Source organism: Boleophthalmus pectinirostris, unplaced genomic scaffold (genome assembly GCF_026225935.1).
Source record: "Boleophthalmus pectinirostris isolate CB_2022bp ecotype Guang Dong unplaced genomic scaffold, ASM2622593v1 HiC_scaffold_14, whole genome shotgun sequence".
NCBI lineage: Eukaryota > Metazoa > Chordata > Actinopteri > Gobiiformes > Gobiidae > Boleophthalmus > Boleophthalmus pectinirostris.
The window spans coordinates 26,729,787-26,753,404 of NW_026571047.1; the positions used below are offsets into that span (position 1 = coordinate 26,729,787).

General features: G+C 39.4%; 2 protein-coding genes across 2 annotated transcripts in view; one reads left to right on the forward strand and one right to left on the reverse strand.

The window, feature by feature from the left end:
- LOC110174603 (inhibitory synaptic factor 2A) overlaps positions 1–10,153 on the forward strand; it is a 74,296-nt gene extending 64,143 nt beyond the window's left edge. Inside the window, exon 3 of the mRNA XM_055150425.1 lies at positions 9,967–10,153. Within this exon, the coding sequence (XP_055006400.1) occupies positions 9,967–10,153 (187 nt within the window). The remainder of the gene's footprint in view (positions 1–9,966) is intronic.
- Positions 1–23,618, reverse strand: part of dock1 (dedicator of cytokinesis 1) — a 708,121-nt gene that overhangs the window by 383,428 nt on the left and 301,075 nt on the right. The window lies entirely within an intron of this gene.

The following is a 23,618-nucleotide window of genomic DNA, read 5'->3' on the forward strand; positions in this document are numbered from 1 at the left end:
GACGAAGATGCTTTCTACGGCTCATATCCACAACTTTCTTTCTAGCTTCTTTGGATATACTGGTCTATATCGGTGAATATTTCAGCTACGAGTAGTGGTGGAAGCGAGGGACAAGAGGAAGGAAGGGACGCGAGAGAAAATGAAAAGACGTCGAGAGGTATGAGTCATGTGGCCGAGGAGCAAGGTAGATAGGAATATTGGAAGGACGCACAGTGAGAGCAAGCCTAGAAGAGCGCGCAGAATCGTCAAGGAGAGAAGTTTGGCGAAGGTATGAGAGAGGAGAAGTTGAAAAGTTATGTAATGATATAAGAGGGTCGCAGGCACGGAAGCCTATAAGATCAGCAAGAAGACGCATGACGAACACCATAAGGGAAGAGAAAAAAAGCGCAAATGAGACCTTTTAGTGACAGAGAAAAGTAAGTAAGTAGCATATAGTGATAGTGTATTAAAATATGAACAGAGCGAATTTGGATAATTGTCGTAGTAAAGGAGAAGAAGGTAAAGCAGCACAGGATAGTTTCCTAAGGATGCAGGGTCCTCAGATCCACAGAGCTAGACCTCCGTAAACGTTTGCTTGGAGCTTCACCCTGCTTGACTCCATATGGGGATTAAATGTGTATGAGTGCGGAGATACGAGTTAAGACAGTCTATCAGCGAATAGCATAGTAGAAGTTACAGCCAAACAGTGCAGGGCACGCACTAGATGGGCTGAGCTATGATTAGAGCGTAAGGAAGATTGCATGATAGGTAGATAAGGCGGTTGGCTAGCCCAACCTGTACTAGTGCATTTAAATATAAAGGAAATCACAAACATCGACTTTCAAACCATATTCGAAATTTGTCTTTTGGTCATGTACGTCCATTTCCCGTGCTGTTTTAGGTTAACGCTGCCGAAAACATTGCCGCTATAAATTTATAATGTGTTTTGCTCCATATTTGACACATTTTACTCGGCGTCTAAAAAGCGTTGTTATACATGTCGAGTGAGACATCGCCCAAACTCCGAATTGAATCGTTCTTGTGAACATTACAAAACCGGCGACAGAGGAGACAGTGAAAGATGGCGAATACCCACTAAGTAGTAAGCACAACGCCAAACGAGAGCGCGGCGAATCAGGTGGGAAATGCTAAAGGCCGCGCATAGTATGTGAGGAAATGGAAAAGAAGTAGAATGACGGATATGAGAATAAAACAAAGAAAGGCAAAAGGAGTGCAAGGTAAATGGGAAAGAGAGAATGCGCAGAAGTTATAACAGGCTGAGGGTTGGAGCTTAATGAGAGAAAAGGAGGAAACAGTTAATGGGTTTAGTTTTCAGGGCTGAATGTATAGTCTATGTGTGTTGAAAGGAAAGTGGTGATACGCTTAGAGAGCTAGGTGTATTGGGAGGGGTACACCAGAGGCATTAGGGAGTATAACAATGTATTGTCGCTATGAGCATGAGGAGAGGAATGGAAACTTTTGAGGCCTATATGTTACTAGAGGTACTGGCAAGAAATATCAATAATAATCGAAATATTATCGTATTTATCCTGAAAAGTGAATGATAACAATCGGATATTAACTAGTCACTGTAGGAAAAGCGATATAGGGATAGTGTATATTTTTTTTGGTATAAAAAAGAAGGAAAAAAAGAAGGTTTTTAGGTCACAATGTATGAATCTATCAGAAGGAAAAGGAAACTGCGTACTTATGTGACACATTTGAACATTTGTCAACTGTAAGTAATATGTAAAGAGGAATGAAAATGGGTGTGAGGGGTTAATGCACACTAATGAAAACTAGAACTTGAAGAATGCAGCACAAGAGGACCATTTTAAGCGAGCGGCAAAGCAATGATTTAGGCAAAGAGAAGTGTAGTAGATGTCATGTGGAACCGTAACACAGATGTGGATAATTGAAATATATAATGATCGAATCAGAAGTGAAAACTGTCTTTGAGATTATTGACAATACGTTTTGTGGACCTAGTAGCTATCGGAGGAGTGAAGTCGTATCAGGACAGAGAGCTAATAGCTAGTAGAGACCGGAGATTAAGTACAGACCTACTGTCTTGAAATGAGAAAGTAGGCTTGCGCAGTTAAAAATGGACAAAATATTTTTATCGAAGTTCCCTTTCGTTTTAATGGTTGTGCCATTTTTGGGCTTAAAATGCTAGAATATCTGGAACCACCCTCGCTACGCGGCCATAAAAAGCAATTTGCCATCTAAAACACTGCCCGAAAAATGCAAAATTCTGAATCAGATCTGCTTACGTCTCGTGAGCGCGTTTACACGCGACAGACGCATCACCACCGAGAGAAGGACAGATAACAGTAGCATCACCACCAGGCCGTCGCAGATTTTCCTTTTCTAAAAACGCGTTGACTTTAGCCGCGGAATAAAAAGTGAAGACGCGCGCCACTTGTTGCATAATTCTTGTTACAAGATCGTAAACATCGCTATATAACGTAAGCTTTCAGATCTGTCTTGTGTTGGCTTCAGTCGAATTGTTTGCTGTGATAGGTCCATAGACTGACCAATCATGGGGGGGCAGCATTGTGATACGTCCCGCGGCAGAGGACCTGACCAATCACAGGGCAGCTTTGTGGTTTGGGAGGAAGTGTGCATAAAGAGAAAGGAACCCAAGGAAAAGTCGAGGGACACGATTGTATTACATTATAGCAGAAAAAAAAAGGGAATTTAAAAAATAGATGTGAACATCATAATAGTCGTATATATATGATCATTTGCTTCATATTTACGTCTGGTAATAATTGCAAATTACTGCCCACCAAGATTGAAACTGCAGATCGCATTCACACAACGCGGGTATAGAGCAAGTCCGTAAAACTACTTTATTATAGGATAAATTTAGAACCACAAGAATTGAGTTGATTAAGCTGACACTAGACACGAGACATTAAGGAAAAAGGAAAAAAAAAATGACGGAAAGAAAAGAAGGGATAAGAGGAAAGAGCACGTAAGTTACAACAAACAAACACTGAAGATGCAGATTCCTCACGAACTACCGTATTATCACCGGGGCGGGAGGTAGGTCCATTTTGCGGTGGAGTTTTTACTTAACAAATTAATAAGACATGGTGCGTTTCACAAAAAGACCAGATTAAGATCCTCAGGCATCTTCTGCAATTATGTACAAAATCACCAAAGGTAACAGCAGTATACTAATTACCCTGTACGAATAGGGGCTGTAATACAAAGATGAAAAAATTACTACTGATTGGATTTTAAATCTGGGTAACGATTTAAAACACATGAAAGAAGAAAGTGAGTATGAAAATCGTGAAGCCCAAGCTTTAGGTGCCTAGTTCTGAGAGAGACTTATAGAAAACCATAACGCGTAGTACTCACACATGCATTGAATTTCTTTGGCTTTAGAAGAGAGGCTGTTAATTCAGAACAGAAAGTCGAAGGGAGGAGTAGGAGCAATCGGAACTCCGCACAGTCCCAAGTGCATAGAGAACAGAGTTGTGAAGCATGCATAAGGAGGCTCTTTGTTACAGAACAGGAGGAAGAACTTGTGATTTTATAAAAATGGATCGAAGTAGATAGAGGGAGAGCAGATCAGCGCAATGGTCGAGAGAGAAGAGAAACGTGTATGTGATTTGTATTGTTCGAGGATTGCTGAAGAGAAGAGAATAGGGAAAAGCTGGATGATTAAAGAAAGTGAAAGAAAATGTGGAAAAGATATGAGCAATGATGTATGTCCCAAGCACAGACATGCACCCTTTCTCAACCGGCAAAGCCCCACAGCACGCAGACCCTCAAACAACCTCACTTTTGCAACACAGCCAAAGATACTCGCCTCAGAAGCCCGTACGATCAGCACGCATGGCAACCAAGACAACAAGCACCAATCAAAAGTGGGGAGGAAGGAGACTGTGATTTAGGAAGGCGGCCAGAAATGTAATAGGTGAGTCAGTAGAGGATGTGAAAGAGAGTAAATGAAAGGAGAGAAGAGAGAACAGAGGAGACAGAGGATAAGGAGAACAGAGGAGAAGAGGATAGGAGAAAAGAGGAGGAGAGGAGGAGAACAGAGGAGAGAGGAGGAGAACAGTAAAGCGAGAGGAAGGAGATGAGACCATGGATGAAGTTATAGATGCAGGAACTTAACGCATCTACCACCACCTTGATAGGAGTCAAGACACGCCATGGAGATGTTAGTTAGAACAGGCATTGCTTGAGAGTGTTACACAATAGATGGCATTAAACACAGAGAAGACACCTGATCGAAGTAACGCATTGAAATGGAAGTTGGGAAATGCATTGCTAAAGAAGACTACCACACGAGAAAGACGCATGCATGCATAGTTTCTGTGATAAGGGGGACGTCCGCCCGGTCCAGGAGTGCAGAAGCCAACTATGTAAGAGAGGATGTAGGATAGATATTTTAGTTAAGGCCATAAGTTGATTTTGTGGAATAGAGCTCGCGACGACCAGAGCTATCCCAGTGGAGATATCCGTGAGCCAGGTGGACAGCTACGCCTCGAATCGCCACAAGGTTCCCGAGGTGGGACTAATAAGGCTAGCACGATAGGTATAAAAACAGCTGTTTTTCGATAGAGTTCCTCCCCCCGGAGGTGATTAAGTAGAAAATCAACATAACTTTGACTATATATGATACTTTTGATTGTGAGTGGATGAAGGAGGGATATGACACGACGAGAAGTCGCATGGTATCGACAATTTCAAATCACGATATTGAACGAAGATTTCCGAGGAACAGAACGATAAAAAAAGAGGTAGAAACGAGGAGATAAAAGTAGGTAGAAGAGATCTAGGTGGAAGAGCAAAAAGCTAAGAGTGAAAGAGCAAGATTTAGTGCTGTTGTGAGGTAAATGTATGTCAGCAGTAGTCTCTAACGAGTCATAGTCGCACTTTGTCTTGAAAAGTTATATGGAGTTAGACTGCATATAGAGCTTTTCCACATCTTTAGAAAGACAAAACGTAAGGCAGACAGCCAGACCATGTAATGGGCGACAGGATACAGCCAGGGCGTAGTGTAGGTCGTGTTGTCAGAGCGGCGAAACAGACTGAGGCTTTAGTAGGGTAGAGAGGAGCGACTCGCTACGAGCACATCACTAGCGGCAAGGAGAGGTGTTAGGGTTCATGATCAGACCAAGGGAGATAGGCAGACGCGAGGCATGTTTCATGCACATTATATGACAATCCGATAGGATAGGAGAATGGATACGGCTAGGCTAGGGTATTTTCTACTAGGGCAGCAGGAGAACGAGGTGAGGAGGTGACATCATCAATCGAACCCAACGAGAGAGATAGCGCAACAAGAAGCTTCCAGCTAAAGGGAAGTTGCTGAACTGAAGACTGACGTCGCAAGAATCGTAGGAGATGGAGGTCCCTGGGAGGAGCACTAGTCAGATGCTGAGGCCTGACAGGAGGGAGTCAGGATGCAGAGGATCAAATACCCCCTACAGGGACAGTAAAGTTAGCCTTAACTTTTCAAAACATTAAAGGAAATCGTCAAAATGTGTGTAGTCCAGAAGGGAGAGTAAGTAACCGATGCGCAAGTATACGTATGTAGTATAGAGTGATAGGAATAGGCAAATACATACGAGGTAAAGAGAGGAGTTTGAGTATCGGAGAAGCAAGATGAACAGATCAGGAAGATGAAGGATTAAAGCGAGCTATGAGAGTGAAAATAGACTTATGAGGCAATAGCGAAGTAGTATATAGGTATGCTTTTTATGAGGATATAAATCTAGAGGATGTGTAGGTGTAATAAGTTGTGACACCGATATCCAGCACGCGAGAGAGTAAATAAAAGAACAGCCGAGATTAGAGCAGAAAACCCACATCAAAGCAGAATTTTAATTGTCCGTGCCACCCTAGGGACACACGCAGGAGAAAACAAAGAAGGTATGGAAATGGGGTAAGGAAATCGGAGACGACACGGCACGATGGATAAAGCCCATGAGTTGTGCGATGCCAAGGTCACTCGCGACTAGAGCTTTAGGCGTTCAAATAATAGAGACCGCCCTGAGAATGTGTACAAACGCTAATTCTCGCAGATGTAGGTCGTTTCAAGAGTCCCACTCTGTTTTTCAGTTTTCTTGCCAAGCGCAAAAAAGGCTTCTCACACCGCTGGTGTCTCAGTGCTCCTCTCAAAGAAGAAAAACAAACAATAAGAGATCCTCAAATCATTAAAGGAGTTTAAAGTGCTGCATGATCGTTGGTGAACCCACAGCCAATCATTAAAACGCATCTTTAAGATCAGAATACTATTATCTATCATGCTCTAAACATGTGAGAGATAGAACTCTGCCGTCCACTATCCTTCACCACTGACCATTCTCTGTCAGATTCTGTTCTTAAATATTTTCTTCTTTATAGTTCAGTGTAACCAGTGATTATTTAGAAATAATATATTACTACAATATGTATCCACATCTTTATGACGCTTTAAACAGCCATTGTAAGTATGCCACACGAATGCATGGTGTACCCCATCAAAAACATACCCTGGAGCTGAAGTTGTGTTTTCATTTATGTTTTGAGTAAATTCTTGGCAATTCATCTAGTCGCTGATATATACATCTCAAACTTCAAAAATACTTCTTGTGGAAGCACGTTTAACCATGTATTTCTAGCAATTGCAATTTAAAACAGAGGTGTGCAACTCGAGTGTGTTGATTTGTTATGTACTCTCTCTATTTTTGTTTTGTGTTTATTTTTTTATATTTATGTATATATTTTTTGAGATGTAAGAAGACTCAAGTCTTCTCTAAGATAATACAATAACTGAGTGGGTTCATATTTCTATAGTTTGATGCTGATAGAACAAAACACAATTTTACATAAAGGTGTAAGTATTTGCTGAAGTTGAGTTTTTTGCCTGCACATCATTAGAAATAGAAAACAGAAGAGAAATGTTCCAAAAATAAGATAAAGTCTAGAGAATAACAGAGAATTTCGCGCTGAGTATACTGGGGTTCTCTAGTAAGTATTAAACAATTGTCTCTCATTTACAAAACTCGAAGTACAGACATTTTTGGTAGCAAGTATCAATTTAATAATTCGATCACTATAAATATATATACTTTGCACATAGAGCTCGCACATAGATCAGACAGATCTTATTCCGATCGTATCTTTGATATACACTATTATCTCTCTTGCTCGCTCAATACTTCTCAACGAAACAACTACAAATTGTAATACAAAACTAAGCTACATATATTATCTACTACAGGTGCACATATTTTTCTAAGATGCACCCAGTAACAACAAAGCAAATGAGATATTTTCGCCACGCCATAGAACTTTGGCCTATGGAGAGCCTACTATTAGAGTACGCAATCTTTACATCCTAAGACTTTATTACCACATTTCTTATAGTAAGTAGTAATAATGTTTACCTATAACATCATGTTTCTTTCGAGTTCCACTACGCCCTAGCTATCTAATAAATGCACTCGAGTTGTCGAGTTTTATTTTTATCAGTTTCTAGGTTCTTCCTCAGAGCCCACCGTAACTACATCAAAAAAAACATATTGATGTTGCTCGGTCCTGTTAAGATGAAAAAATAAAAAACAAAGAAACAGGAAGAATGCTAGCACCAAATACTAAATTTAAAATAATTCCCTGAAAAATTTAAAATACGTGCCAAATCCAGCACAATCCCGTGTCTCACCTTCGAACATCTTCACCTCTAGTAGTAAGCAAAGGCACCGAAGCTCAATTTAACAGATTATATGCTGAGAATGGGAACCCTTAAGAGACGTAAATATTCGTCCAAATCAACGTAATTAACCAAATAAAGGTTTTCATGTCAACGAGTGGGACAAAACACAGGAGTATGTGTTTTATCTTCGCGCGTGCTCTACAACTATTTAAGAGTCTCCTGGCGCCACAACTTCGAGTCATCCTCAGAAGGATGGAGCTATTAGCTCTTGATTGATATCGCACAGAGAGAGGATTGGATGTAAGTGCTAATAGAGAGGGAGCGCGATACAGATTGAGATAATAGGATGTGAGTAGATGTACGGGCACTTAGACAGCAATAGTGTGTGTTGTTGTTTGAGAGTGTTATAGTTGTGGGTTTTGTGCGTTCGTCACAAGAGAGTGCTAGTCGGGAATGGTGAAGTCGTCAGCAACATCTATAGATACAATTTGGATGGTTGCAATCTCTTGAATTAAAGTGAAATGGATTGCGGCAAGGCTATTGGCTCATGTGACTCTCATTTGTTTTTCGTCTCAGTGATGTTATATGGGGCTTGTCAGTCATTCTGGAAGGCACTGGCTTTCGGCTTCAAATGGACTGACCCAGATCGCTGCGTGTTGTTGTGAGTTGCAAGTGCCGCGAGATTGCGCAAACCTGTGATCATCGGTCGTGTGCTCTGGCGTTTGTGCTTGAGAGCATGTGCCATTATTAGCCTAGTAGTTTATAAAAAAACCACGGGTATGGAGTGAATGAAGTGGTGGCCTAGTTCGCAGAGACGCTCGCGTTTCGAGACTCGCTGTGCTGGATGTTCGTAACATATAAGAACTACTGTTGATATAAAGCAGTTATACTACGGAACAATATGAATTCAACACTTACTACTACCTTATTGCAGTATTATTTTAAAAAGACATTCAATATAATATATCCCTTGGTGAACGATGCCAATTGATGTATTTGGTAGTGCGTCTTCTTTTTAAAACCAAGTGCTGCAGCTCACATGTGTTTTTCGACATAATATTCATCATACATGAATGAGCTCTATAAAAACTTAGTCATAGTGATGATGGTTGTAGTCTGACTAATGGATAGATGACTAAGAATAAATATCGCCTAGATTGACTTCTGCAAAATTTGTAATTGAATTTACTATAATAGTCATTGTAGGTAAGTATTAGTATGTAATGATAAGCAATACGATTAACATCATCTAGATATATAGTGAGTACCGTCAATGTATTCTCTGAAGGCTAATCTTAATATACAATACTGTCTTTCATTCGGAGATTATTGTCAAACACAATTTTCTCTGACTTGTTTTTGCTTTGATACAATTATGTAGTCAATTTCAAAGAAATGTTTATGTTGAGTATGTCAAGTAGTGGTGGTGTTGGTGATAAGATAGTTAGTTAAGAAGTCTTAAATAGTTACTTAAGTAAGGGTGAACTAAACCACTATGAGACCTATTAGAAATTCCACTTTGCTCAAGCTCATACAAAGTTTATATCAGCTTGTGAGAGACGATTACTTTCAATTTCTCTCCAATTCCATTTAAGGTAGCATAGGATTTTAATAGTTTCTTCTAGATGGTATTTTTTTGTTCAGCTTCTTTTCATTAGGAATCTTAGAAATGTCGCTTTTTAGTAGTAGTAGGTAGTCATAAGGCAGTGGTGGTAAGGCTAGGTAAGTCAATGAGATGAGGAATAAGACGAGTAGTATGATAGTGAGTATATTTCCCAACTGTGTATGTTTGTAGCAGAAATATCAAATATCATAAATATCGAGATGTATATCGTGAAAACATCGTACCGAGGGATTTGGATATTGTTACATCGTGAGCCTTCCCACCATATCGTGCGCTTTCTCATGATATCGCAATAAATATCGTACCGTGAGGTTTATACTGTGACAATATCGTGAAACTTGGATATCTTTACACCCCTACAAAGTTCCATGATTTTCCCTGTCCTAGAAAATGACATTTTCAATTTCCATGTCCGTGGGAACCCTGTATATCTCAGGTAAAAGAAGTTATTTTGATGGTATTTTGTTCTGAATGGTTTTGGAGAGGAGATGTCTTCTGGATTTGACAGACTTTATTAGCAGATTAGCAGCTGTGGTTGGATCATCTCAAGTTTGGACAGAGGATTTCCACCCTCTGTTGTCTGGCTCCGGTCTCTTCTGGATTCAGACAGAATGTAGACGGGACTGGCTCACCACGCTTCCTTTTTTTACCAAAACTGTATTCTTATTAAAACCTCTTTTTCTTCTTCGTGTGTCTACAGTGTGGAGCTGGACTTCAAGCTTCAGGAGGACAAACTGCAGCCGTTGATGAAGCGCCTGTGTCCCACCGAAGAATCGCACCTCCCCGCTCTGCCTTACCCCCAGGAGGCGCTCTACTCCTCGACCCCGAAACGCAAGTCCAAAGCGGAGGCCAAGAAGCACGCGCGCTGGAGACTCTGGTTCCTCTGATCCACCACCTATCCCCACGTATCCCCCACCCCGACATGTCCGCCACTTTAAAGGATCCACGCACACTGCAAAAACGACGGCGAGATAAAAGTACTTGAATTCCAGACACATGTAATTGTAATTTCTGTAGTTTTGACAAGTTAGAATGAATTTACTAAAGTCCTAGATTATTGAATTCTACTTAAAAGTTGCTTCAAAAATACAGTACAAGCTGAAATTACGCCAAATACATTGGAAAAGTACAATAAAATACCAATATTTCCTGACTAGAATTAGTATGAAAGTAATTTAAAGGTGTACTATGTAACTTTTCCAATGGGGATGCTCCACCTGCTTGTCTCCATGGAGATGTTATGAGCTCATTTTGCCTGGAATGTTCCTCAGTATGACCTAAAAACATATATTTATCTTGCATTATTTACTCAATTTCGATACAATTAGGTGTTATCGCTAAAAAAAAGGACCTTGAAAAAAATGTATAATGGAGTCCGCTGTTTGTCTGTATGGAAATAGAAAAGGTTTAATGTCATACTGTGGAACATTACAATCCAGGCAATGCAATAACATCGCCATGGAGACAAGCAAGTGGTGCAGACATAGGGCACATTTCAAGAAAAAGTATCCACCTTCTCCTTTGGGTCATTACTAAGAACCTCTGTAGCAAAGATGTAGTTACATTTTGGACTTGTTTAGTCCCTACTTTAGACCTGGAATAGTCCAGTCATAGACCTGGTTCAGTTCTGGTGGTCTTAGGTTTGACACCCACTGACATAAAAGACCCAAATTAGACCCATATTACTTTTGGATCTACCTTATAATATTGTTTCTTTGTCACAAACGTACCTGGAGTTGTGTTTTGTTTCATTCACACATGTTCTTCTCTCAAACTGAAAACACTCTGTTCCACCTTGTGACGTCATGAGGTAATACAGGAGGTGCTCTACTGCGTTTGTAAACTCTATACTCAAAGGTTCATCAAACTAAGGCCCCCCACCACTTGGACTGGCCCTATGAGGCTATCCTCAAAAGTTGCCATGGCCAATTTATTTTTTTATTACTTTTTGGCAAATAATAACACATCTGTATCTGGTATTTTGTTGATATTTATATTAAAATAATTATATGACGTATTTACATTTGCCGCTGAATCAAGGTCGAGATCAAACAGTGACGGTCACCGCACGTGCAGAGTTCTGTAGTGCCGTTAAGGACAGAAAAACGGCAACTGTTAAAGTATGAAAACTTGACAAAAAGTGCCGAGTTTTCAAAGAACAGTGGGCGATCGATTATTTTTTTTTGACCGTGCAGTTTGTCTGATATGTAAAGAGAGTGTGGCAGTTTTAACCCTCTCCAGCAGATTTTCAACAGCTAAATGCCAATTACGTGCTTACTCCAAATCCATATTTTATGAGCCTTTTTTTTTTTACTCAGGAGCCTTTTTTCCCATCCATGCTGATAAACATGGATGATGCAGACTGTGCAAGAATGTCTACACACAAACAGCCTGCCAGAAGTGCAAAGTACTTTTGTTAACAAAGGATAAAAATAGTTTCTTGGAGGACCACATAAAGTTACCGTTCATATCATTTTCAGTCTTCGGTGTTAATTTACCACACCGAACCAAATCTGTAACATCCCAGAACGCGTCGGATGTGAAGGTCTCTCTCAAAAAAAAAAGTCAGGATTGTATATTACAACCCCATACGATCATTTTCCTGTTACTAAAATTAAAAGAATAATATAATCTGCGTCGTCAGGGTCGTACAATTCTGTTATACGACCGACCTCATCACTATCAGGAGCGATAATGTGGCCCCCAGAGAAAAAAGTTTGGTGACCCCTGATTTTTACCATGTAACAAGAATCATTTGGATAATTTCAATCTTGGGAGTTGCCAATCTTGACCGAACTAAATGGTAAAAGGAGCGGTTAACCTGAAAACTACCGCTTCATGACGTCACAAGGTGGAACAGAACATTTTGGGGTTTGGAGATGTAGACAGACTTATAAAAATAACATAAAAGTGTTACTCAAACACGTGTGAATGAAACAAAACACAACTCCAGGTCTGTTTTTGAGCAGGAAACAAGATTATAACATGACTTAAAGCTCATTTTACGCAATATACGACCTTTAAATCACAATATATACGCCAAAGAAGTAGGAAAAAATCAGTCTTTACCAAATCTCTTCTCGCAAAATGACCTTGGAACCAATCTGCAGCGTTATCAACAATCGCATTCCTCACTTTATTCATTCTAACGTTGTCAAAGCTACTCAAATAAAATTCATATTCTGGATTCAAGTCATTTTAACCGAGGCTACACATTCATATTTTGCAGTGCATCTGTGCATCGTCAATATTTGATTATAGTCTCTCATCTCCATGGATTTTTCCGGACCAGACGGAGAGGGGCGGATGACTAGACTTCTGATCGGATGTTTCAACGCGGCCGATGAGCTGGATTTATAACGTCACGCTTACCAAAAATGGATTTAAAAATAATTTCTGAGTTTAATTTCTTCAAACAAACTGTGAAATTACACCAAGAGGACACCGGTACGTTTCTGGAAAAATCAGCAAGGTGCAATTTTCAGACGATTTCGATTTATCCGCATATATTTTTATAGCTTCGTCAAGAGTCAAAGGTAATTATTCAGTGACTGTCGATGAAATTTCTAATCGCAAAAGACTGGACTTCCTGTTTAGTTTATTTTTTGGTTTTGGCCCAGCCTCCCGGAGAGGTAAACGGCGCAGTTTCTCCACACAATAAGCCACATAAGCACAACTAACAATTTTCAGGATACATTTTAAGGTTTTGACGATATAACTTGGAAATCCCGACCATGAAAATATGAAAAAAGACTTTGATAATATTTGAAAATTAGCCTGGAAGGATAACTAGTATTTATTGGACATTATGATCTACTTTCTAACCATGGCTACAAATGTCTCCTTGAAATAACTTTGGAGTAAAGAATGAATAAAATATACTTATTTTCGTATTAACATTTGAAAAGCCAGTTGTGAATGTATTTTTTTCTATATTAAGACGCGTGCATTTATTTTTTATAGGAAACGGGAGCCAGAAGGGAGACGGATAAAATCATAAGCCGAGGGAATTTTTAAACAAGTTTCTAACGTTTTGAAAATTTAATTCAGCCTAAAAGAAAAACCAAACACACTGAGGCTATGGAAAAAATGGTTTTAAAGATACACTAGGTAACATTTCAGGTGGCCAGTTTGTTCAACCGGCATGTTTCCATGGAGATGCCATTGTGCCTTACCTGGAATATTGGAAATTCCCACAGTATGGCATTAAACCTGCATATGTTACATGTTTTAATAGGTAAAGACTGCAGAAAAAAGTGAATTTAAAGCTACATTATGTAACATTTCAGGTGGGCAGTTTGGCCACCTGTGTGTTTCCATAGAGATGACATTGAGTTTTGCCTATAATATTGGAAATTCCCACAGTATGGCATTAAACCTGCATATGTTACATGTTTTAATAGGTAAAGACTGCAGAAAAAAGTGAATTTAAAGCTACATTATGTAACATTTCAGGTGGACGGTTTGGCCACTGTGTGTTTCCATAGAGATGTTATTGAGTTTTGCCTATAATATTGGAAATTTTCACAGTATGGCATTAAACCTGCCTGTATTACATTTATTCAATTACGGATGTTTTAATAGGTAAAGGTTATAGAATAAAGTGAATTTAAAGCTACATTATGTAACATTTCAGGCGGACTTTTCAGTCATCTGCATGTTTCCATGGAGATGTTATCTTACTGTACCTGGAATATTGGAAATTTCCACAGTACGGCTTTAAACCTGCCTGTATTACATTTATTCAATTACAGACATTTTAATGGCTAAATACTATAGAAAAAATAATAATTTAAAGATTCATTACGTAACATTTCAGGTGAGGAGTTTGGCCACCTGCATGTTTCCATAGAGATGTTATTATGCTTTATCTCAAATATTGAAAATTTCCACAGTATTGCTTTAAACCTGCATATATAACATGTCTTAATAGGTAAAGGCTATAGAAAAAAAAAAGCAATTTAAAGCTACGCTATGTAACATTTCAGGTGGACATTTCGGCCACCTGCATGTTTCCATGGAGATGTTATTATGCCTTTCTTAGAATATTGGAAATTTCCACAGTATGACTTTAAACATGCCTTTATTGTATTTATTCAATTACAGATGTTTTAATAGGTAAAGGTTATAGAATAAAGTGAATTTAAAGCTACATTATGTAACATTTCAGGCGGACTTTTCAGTCAGTCATCTGCATGTTTCCATGGAGATGTTATCTTACTGTACCTGGAATATTGGAAATTTCCACAGTACGGCTTTAAACCTGCCTGTATTACATTTATTCAATTACAGACATTTTAATGGCTAAATACTATAGAAAAAATAATAATTTAAAGATTCATTACGTAACATTTCAGGTGAGGAGTTTGGCCACCTGCATGTTTCCATAGAGATGTTATTATGCTTTATCTCAAATATTGAAAATTTCCACAGTATTGCTTTAAACCTGCATATATAACATGTCTTAATAGGTAAAGGCTATAGAAAAAAAAAGCAATTTAAAGCTACGCTATGTAACATTTCAGGTGGACATTTCGGCCACCTGCATGTTTCCATGGAGATGTTATTATGCCTTTCTTAGAATATTGGAAATTTCCACAGTATGACTTTAAACATGCCTTTATTGTATTTATTCAATTACAGATGTTTTAATAGGTAAAGCTTGTAGAAAAAAAAGGAATTTAAAGCTACACTATGTAACATTTCAGGTGGGCAGTTTGGCCACCTGCATGTTACCATAGAGATGTTATTGTGCCTTACATGGAATATTGGAAATTTCCACAGTAAGGCTTTAAACCAGCTTAAATTGCTTTAGTCAGTTACAGATGTCTTAATGGCTAAATACTACAGAAAAAAATAACAATTTAAAGATACATCATGTAACATTTCAGGTGGACATTTTGGCCATCTGCATGTTACCATAGAGATGTTATCAAAATTTATCTGGAATATTGAAAATGTCCACAGTATGGCATTAATTGTGCTTACATTACATTTATTCAATTACACATGTTTTAATTGGTAAAGGTTATAGAGAGAGAAAAAAAAAAGAATTTAAAGCTACACTATGTAACATTTCAGATGGACATTTTGGCCATCTGCATGTTTCCATAGAGATATTATTGTGCTTTACCTGGAATACTGAAAATGTCCACAGTATGGCATTAAACCTGACTATATTGCATTCATTCAATTACAGACATTTTTATCGCTAAATACTACAGAAAAAATTCTTTAAAGATACATTATGTAACATTTCAGGTGGGGAGTTTGGTCACCTGCATGAAAATTTCCATTGAAATTTCCATTTTATTGAAAATGTCCACAGTACGGCATTAAACCTGCCTATATTGCATTTATTCAATTACGGATGTTTTAATGGATAAAGGATATAGAGACAAAAAAATATGAATTTAATAAAGATACGCTATGTAACATTTCAGGTGGGGAGTTTGGTCACCTGCATGTTTCCATAGAGATGATATTATGCTTTACCCGGAATATTGGAAATTTCCACAGTATGGCATTAAACGTGCCTAAATTACATTACAATTACTGATGTTATAGGGGGAAAAAATGAATTTAAAGATACGCTATGTAACATTTCAGGTGGGCAGGCAGTTCAGCCGTCTCCATGTTTCTATAGAGATGATATTGAGCTTTTCCTAGAATATTGGAAATTTCCATACTAAGGCATTAAATCCTGCCTAGATTGCATTTATTCAGTTACAGATGTTGTATTTGCTAAAAATAAAGAGCCTGAATACATTACACATTACAGTAGTATTCTTACTGTGATTGGGCTCCACCTGTCCATAGATCTGACCTGTAACTTGGCTTGGTGACGCTTGTCTGCATGGAGATAGTAGACAAGTTTAATGCCATACTGTGAAACATTTCAAACTTACTTATTTAACCTTTATTTATAGAGGCAGGTCGATTTGAGGGCCAATCTGGCAAACTTGACAAAACTTGGTCAAGAGGAGCAGATGGCCGACTGTCCATGCGGAAAAGTTACATAAAGCAGCTTTTTTAAACTTCACAACACAATTTTTCAGCAATTCGGAAAAGAAAAATCCAGGTTTCAAATTATTCCAAACCAGCACCCCATTTGAACATGCAAATTCCTCCCCGTACAAAACTCTGGCACCATGTCTGAGCCCCATAACCGAACTTTGGACCAGCCTTTCATATTTTTAATGAAGTTCACAGCAGACTTCCTTTGCTCCTTTTTCTTCACATTTTACACGGGGCAGAGGGTGGCAGTTCCTCTATGCAAACAATCAAGTCGTGCCACAAAAAGCGCCCGAGGTAAGGTTAAAAATACACTTTAAATCTGGCTTTGATGGAGCCGGACGAGACCAGAATACAAGAAGCGGGAATCAAAAGCGAAGCGTCTTTCATGAAACCAGCTTTTGATCCCGGGGTTATATCCACACACAGACGCTGGAGTTCAGATGACACCGGAACATTCTATAGGCTACAAAAACTCCAGCGAAAACACAAAACGGATTTACATAACGCACTTTCAGGAGCCTGTGATCATTACGACGGTTCCAGGTCCTGTTTAGGAGTTTGATTTACAACAAAAAGCTGACAGGGACTAACTGAAAAACTGTTGATAATACTAACTAGACTGGGACTGTAATGTGTGTGAGACTTGTTTAAAGAGGCACTATGTAACTTCTAAGGTGCCGGGTCACCGTGGAGATGTTATTTCTTTACAAGGAAAGTTCCACAGTATGGCATTAAACAGATCTGTCTTGCATTTGTTCAGTTACAGGTGTTTTATAGCTGAAAAATTCCTAGAAAAAGCATGAATTCTTACATGTACAGGCTTGCTTTTCCATAGATCTGACAGTTAATGTGTCTCTATCGTGATTAGGGGTGTGCAAAAATATCAAAATATCGCTATATCGTATCGTTTAATGTGCTGATACAGTATTGATATCGTATTTTTACTAAATTGGTTTGTGTAAGAGCTACAGTTGTGTTGACATTTTTACTGTTTTGAGTAAAATGGATGTTTTTCACATTCACTTTTCACAAACTTAGTGGACTTTTAGTGTCAGAGCCATCATTTAGCCTTTTTTACACTGAACCGTATCGAATCGAGGTGAAATATATTGTATCGAATCGTGTTGAATCGAAAGCTCACTGTATCGAAAAGCGCATCGTATCGTGGCCTGTGTATCATATCGGTAACTTCTTAACGATACCCAGCCCTAATCGCGATAACCAAGTTTATTTCCATACTGTGGAATAATCAAGACGTAGGAGGTGGCAGACTCTCCACCAGAAAAGTGACACAGTGCTCCTTTCAAGGTTCAAGGTTCAAAAAAAGGACCAAAAAAAAAAAAAGGTTCAAGCTTCTTTATTTGTCATTCAAGCGGCGAGAGAAACACAAGACAGAACGAAATGTGCTCCCCGAGGCCCAGTGATCCAGAGAGAGATAAAAACAATAATAAATAAGCAATATTAAAAAAGTAAGTACATCAAAACAACAACGTTTAGCAGTTCCAATAGACAAGTACAAGTAAAACGTGTGGCAAGATAGAGAAGCAGCCCAAGCAGGAAGTCAGTGTGCACTGTTCAGAAGTCTAACAGCCTCAGGGGAAAAGCTGGACTTCAGCCGAACACTTTAAAACCACAGATCAGCTCAACTGTTGTGAAAATCTAATTAAATCTAACTTAAATAACAGAGCTTCAGACAAAGTGTCAATAATATTTAATACAGATGTGGGCAGATAAAATGAATATTGTTAAAATGTGTTTTTTTGGTATAAAATAGCAAGTTCTTTGGTCTAATCCAGGGTTGGGCAATTATTTTTTCCTTGGGGCCACATGAGAAACAGAAAATATTGTGGAGATCCAGGCCAAAATGCTTAACTTAACTCAGGTCTGCATAATATTAATTTCATTTCTTTATAAAAAGCAGTAAACAGCATTGCTTTGTTTTGACTGGTAAGAGTTTATCTTATGACTCAGCAATGAAAAAGTGAGGTTGTCTTACAAAAAATGTGATTAAAAAAAACATCTCTAAAATAAAATCAATGCAGCTTTAATCCATGTATGAGGTAAAATTATAAAATATGTTAATTTTGTAATTCCAAATGAGCTTAAACGAGCCGGTTAGAGTCGACCAAAACGCCGTATGTGGCCCGGGAGCTGGACAAAGCCCAGGTCTGGACTAATCACCAGAAATAGAAATGATCATTTTAAAGGGCCTATATGAATCCGTGTTTCATTTGTTCATTTGTTTTTCAAAATAAAACCAAAAATAAGAAAACAAAAAAGAAACAACTATTTTCTTCACAAATGGATGATGATTCGCTTTTTCAGTTTTCAATTTTGTGTTTAAATGAATAATGGAAAAAACGGGACCAAACCAGGACTAAACCAGAACTAAACCAGGACTAAACCAGGTCTAAACCAGGTCTAAACCAGGACTAAACCAGGTCTAAACCAGGCCTAAACCAAGACTGAACCAGGACTAAACCAGGATTGAAGCAGGACTGAACTAGGACTAAAACAGGTCTAAACCAGGTCTAAACCAGGACTAAACCAGGACTAAACCAGGACTAAACCAGGACTAAACCAGGACTAAGCCAGAACTAAACCAAGACTAAACCAGGTCTAAACCAGAAATAAACCAGGACTAAACCAGGTCTAAACCAGAACTAAACCAGGACTAAACCAGGTCTAAACCAGGATTGAAGCAGGACTGAACTAGGACTAAACCAGGATTAAACCAGGTCTAAACCAGGACTAAGCCAGAACTGAACCAGGACTAAACCAGGACTGAGTGTTGGGACGGGCCTGGAGAAAACTGAAAAAAAAAAAAAAAAATCGTTATCTGTTTTTTTTTTCATTTTGGTTTTGGAGACAAATAATGAAGAAAACATTTTTTTGTTTTCTTATTTTTGGTTTTATTTTGAAAAACAAATGAACGAATGATACACAGATTCATATTACACTATTTTCTGATCTATGGTATAATGTTATTCCTCATCACAAACATACTGTACCTGGAGTTGTATTTTATTTCATTCACACACATTTAATACACAAACTCTCAAACAGAAAACACTCTGATCCACCTTGTGATGTCATGTGGTAATACAGGAAGTGCTTTTTAACTCCATAAACCTCAAACATGTGCAAACTCCAGATATGTTTCGATGCAGTAACAACATTATAACACGACTTAAAGGTTGTATGGAGGATTTTTTTTTGTTTCAAGTTGTCAATGATAGATTATAGAGGTGCAGTAGCCTTGTAATTATGATGACCAAAAAAAAGAGAATAAAAATTCATCAACTCTGGACGTGGTGGGGCTAAACATTTGCCAATAGATAACGACACTGCCTCGTTATCTGTGAGCTGACAGGCTGTCAATCAAACTCCCTACGTTTCTAGTGTAACTGACTTGCCTGCGCCGCCGGTACGTGGTTTACGTACGACTGTCACGCAGTCCACAGACGCAAGACGCACAGACGCTGTTTACTCCACCAACGCAACAGTTCTTAGCGGCTTTTTTTGACCTATATCTTCCTCGCAGTTCGCACAAAGTTTGTTGCAATGGCGACAAGAATCCAGGAGCAGTTCGCCACAAAAGAAAGTCCGTTTTTGAGGTCGCTGAAAGAAGAAGACAAGGGGAAAAGCAGCGAAGCCAAACTAAGGTGATTCTTGTAGATTCATTCCAGCGATGGCGCAACTGAAGCAGACGCAGGGTCTAAAGACTGACACACTGGTCCACAAATTACTCCTGGACAGGAAACTTCTGCTTATTATGAAAACGTACTTTATTTCCAAGAGCTAGACAAACGTTTTTCAGGACACGAAAGCGATATCCTATGTCTGAAAACGTAATTTTCAAGGCAAAGAAAGAGTCCGCTTGCTGCTGCGTGTTGTAGCTAGTTCATTCGCACTGAATCTCCACGCAACCTTCTCTGCACCCCTTTCCTGCTCCTGTCCCCGCTGCCCGATCCTGCTCTTCCCCTGCTCCTCACTTCTCCGGGCACGGAATCTCCGCGCACCGCTCCTCCTCTCCTCCTCTCTCTCTCTCCTCTCCCCCTGCTCCCTGCTCCGCTCTTCTCCCTGCTCCTCACTTCTCGTCCGCGAACGAAATGTCCGCACACCCGCTCCCCCCGCTCCTCACTTCTCCGTCTTGCCTAACCAACACTGTAGTTAGTTGTTTACAAGTCATGTGCAGCACCGGCTGTAAACAAACCTGTTTTCTGGCGTAAGGAGGAGGCGGGAGGAAGGCGTTTCTACGTAGGAGCTGTAGGGGAGGGGGGGTGGTTTCACGCATGCGCAACATTTGAAAAAGGACAAACAGTCGCTGGATTTCTCGTTCCTTGGAAAATCCTCTATACAACCTTTAAAGCTCACGAGAGACCTTTAAACATTTGCGCATTTACATTTGAGAATCTTAAGATCACCATTAAAGCCTGGGAATAAATATCGGTCGGACTCCGTTTCGAAAAGTCGTGCAGAGGTGTAGAGCGTTTGTGATTTCATTGCTCTAAACAGAGGAGAGGTGAAACCAGGACAAGGTAAAAGGAGCTGGCATGGACACGTAGAGCCTGAGGGGACCCGCCCGTGCCCTGGGAGAGTCTGTGTCTCTGTCCCTGCGCATTTCAACCACGGCAACTGACGCAATGCAACTTTTCATGTTTCTGGTTAAATAAAAGCGTTAGTGTATCAGTGAATAGTCAGTAGTAATAAAAACAGTAGTGTGGGATAAAGGGCATAGTGCAATTTGAGGAAACATCAAGTTGTAAATGAGGTAATTATGACATTTACTTTACAAAAATCTAAATTCAGTTCTTGGTTTTGAGAATTTACATTTCAGAGAAGACAAAAACAATTATGTGAAAGTTTAAACAAATGAAAAATCCAAAGAGACACAAGGACATTTGGTTTTCTAGAGGTCATTGTATTTATAATGCTGCAGTCTCAAATGTGCTAATTGATAAACCTTCAAATGGTTTTCTTTGTATAAAATTATTTATTACAACTACTACATATACTAATAGTATTACTACTTCATACACCTAATACTACTACGACTACTATCTACTTGTACTACATCCACCTTGGTAATGGTTAGTGTGAAAGTTGTGTGTGTGACTGCGTGGATACTACTGCAACTACTGCAACTACTGCAACTACTGCAACTACTGCAACTACTGCAACTACTGCAACTACTGCAACTACTGCAACTACTGCAACTACTGCAACTACTGCAACTACTGCAACTACTGCAACTACTGCAACTACTGCAACTACTGCAACTACTGCAACTACTGCAACTACTGCAACTACTGCAACTACTGCAACTACTGCTACTGCAACTACTGCTACTGCAACTACTGCAACTACTGCAACTACTGCAACTACTGCAACTACTGCAACTACTGCAACTACTGCAACTACTGCAACTACTGCAACTACTACTGCAACTACTGCAACTAGCTACTGCAACTACTGCAACTACTGCAACTACTGCAACTACTGCAACTACTGCAACTACTGCTACTGCAACTACTGCAACTACTGCAACTACTGCAACTACTGCTGCTACTGCTGAACTACTGCAGCTACTGCAACTACTGCAACTACTGCAACTACTGCTGCTACTGCTGCTACTGCAACTACTGCTGCTACTGCTACTACTGCTACTACTACTACTACTGCTACTGCACTACTACTGTTGCTGCTGCTGCTGCAACTACTGCAACTACTGCTGCTACTGCTACTACTACTACTATTACTGCTGCTGCTGCTACTACTACTACTACTACTACTGCTACTCCAACTACTATTGTTGCTGCTGCTGCTGCTACTACTACAACTACTATTACTTCTGCTGCTACTACTACTATTGCTGCTGCTGCTGCTACTACTACTACTGCTACTCCAACTACTACTATTGCTGCTGCTGCTACTACAACTACAACTACTACTACTACTACTGCTGCTACTACAACTACTACTACTTTTGCTACTCCACCTACAACTACTACTACTGCTGCTACTACTACAACAACAACTACTACTACTACTACTGTGGCTGCTACTACTACTGTTACTACTACTGCTACTACTACAACTATTACTACAGCTATTGCTACTACTACAACTACTGTTGCTGCTACTACCACTACTTCTGTTACTGCTAACTACTACTACCTACTACTACTACTACTTTCTACTATAACTAGTACTACTATACTACTATAACCACTACTACTATCAAAACTACTACTACTATTACTACTACTGCTGTTGCTGCTACAACTACTACTACTACTACTACTACTACTACTACTACTACTACTACATTCAAGCAACATGACCTTAACCCAGTAAATTAACCTTGACCTTAACCTTGTGCAAAAAAAATCGACCAATCAAAAGTGCCCGTCCCTCCGAAGGGTACTACCAAGCCCCAAACTCTCTCCTTTACTCACCTGGCATCATTTTCGGCCGATACTTCTGAATTCTTTTAAACATTTGAAGGTGACACACACCAGCTCGACTATTCACGGTCCAATTCTCACGAGGTTCGGGCTGTACGCACGGAAACACTCAGTCAAACTTCTCCGCCTCTGATTCTACACAAAAGGAGGGACCTGTCTCGCTGATGAATCCACATTTGCAGTATTACGATGCAGTACCATATCTCACTATGCAGCTACTCTACCCCAAGAGCTCTGCAGTGGAGAGAGATAGGGAAAAAAACTGACATAGAGCGCAAGATTTGTACAGAAAGACAGATAAAAAGTGGACGATAAAAAGCTTAGATAAACGTCCGTGTATAGGAATATGCTAAAAAAAAAAAAAACAGTGGCGTGCTTGTGTACAGATATACGGTCAGTACGTGCGTTTGGTCTTATAGCGCTCAGCCTTATACTGTCAATCAATATCACAGACTTACTTTCACTGCATCTCTCCTCACTGCAGAGTCAAAACACTGCAGTCCAAATGACCACCACGGAGGCACGCTCTTACACATAATAGATTAGACAAATAAGGCTTGAATTAAGACGCCTCGAAGTCACTCGACCCATTTTAATAATAGTTTTAGCAGAGAACAGGCATGAAACTACCGGGCTAATGAGATTCAACCACATCTAAGAAAATGATGTAACCCTTTTTCGCCACTCAAACGCGCTTTACTTTAGCTTTACTCGCTCTTGAAGGAAAAAATAATGAATCCATTTGCGAAGCCCGATGAGTTTTTGGGATACAGACCGAGATTTATTCTTGTTGCAGCAGATATGGACAGAGCTTAGGCCGGCGCTGGCCAAAAACCAACATCCTCGCCAGCAAAATGTTCTTAAC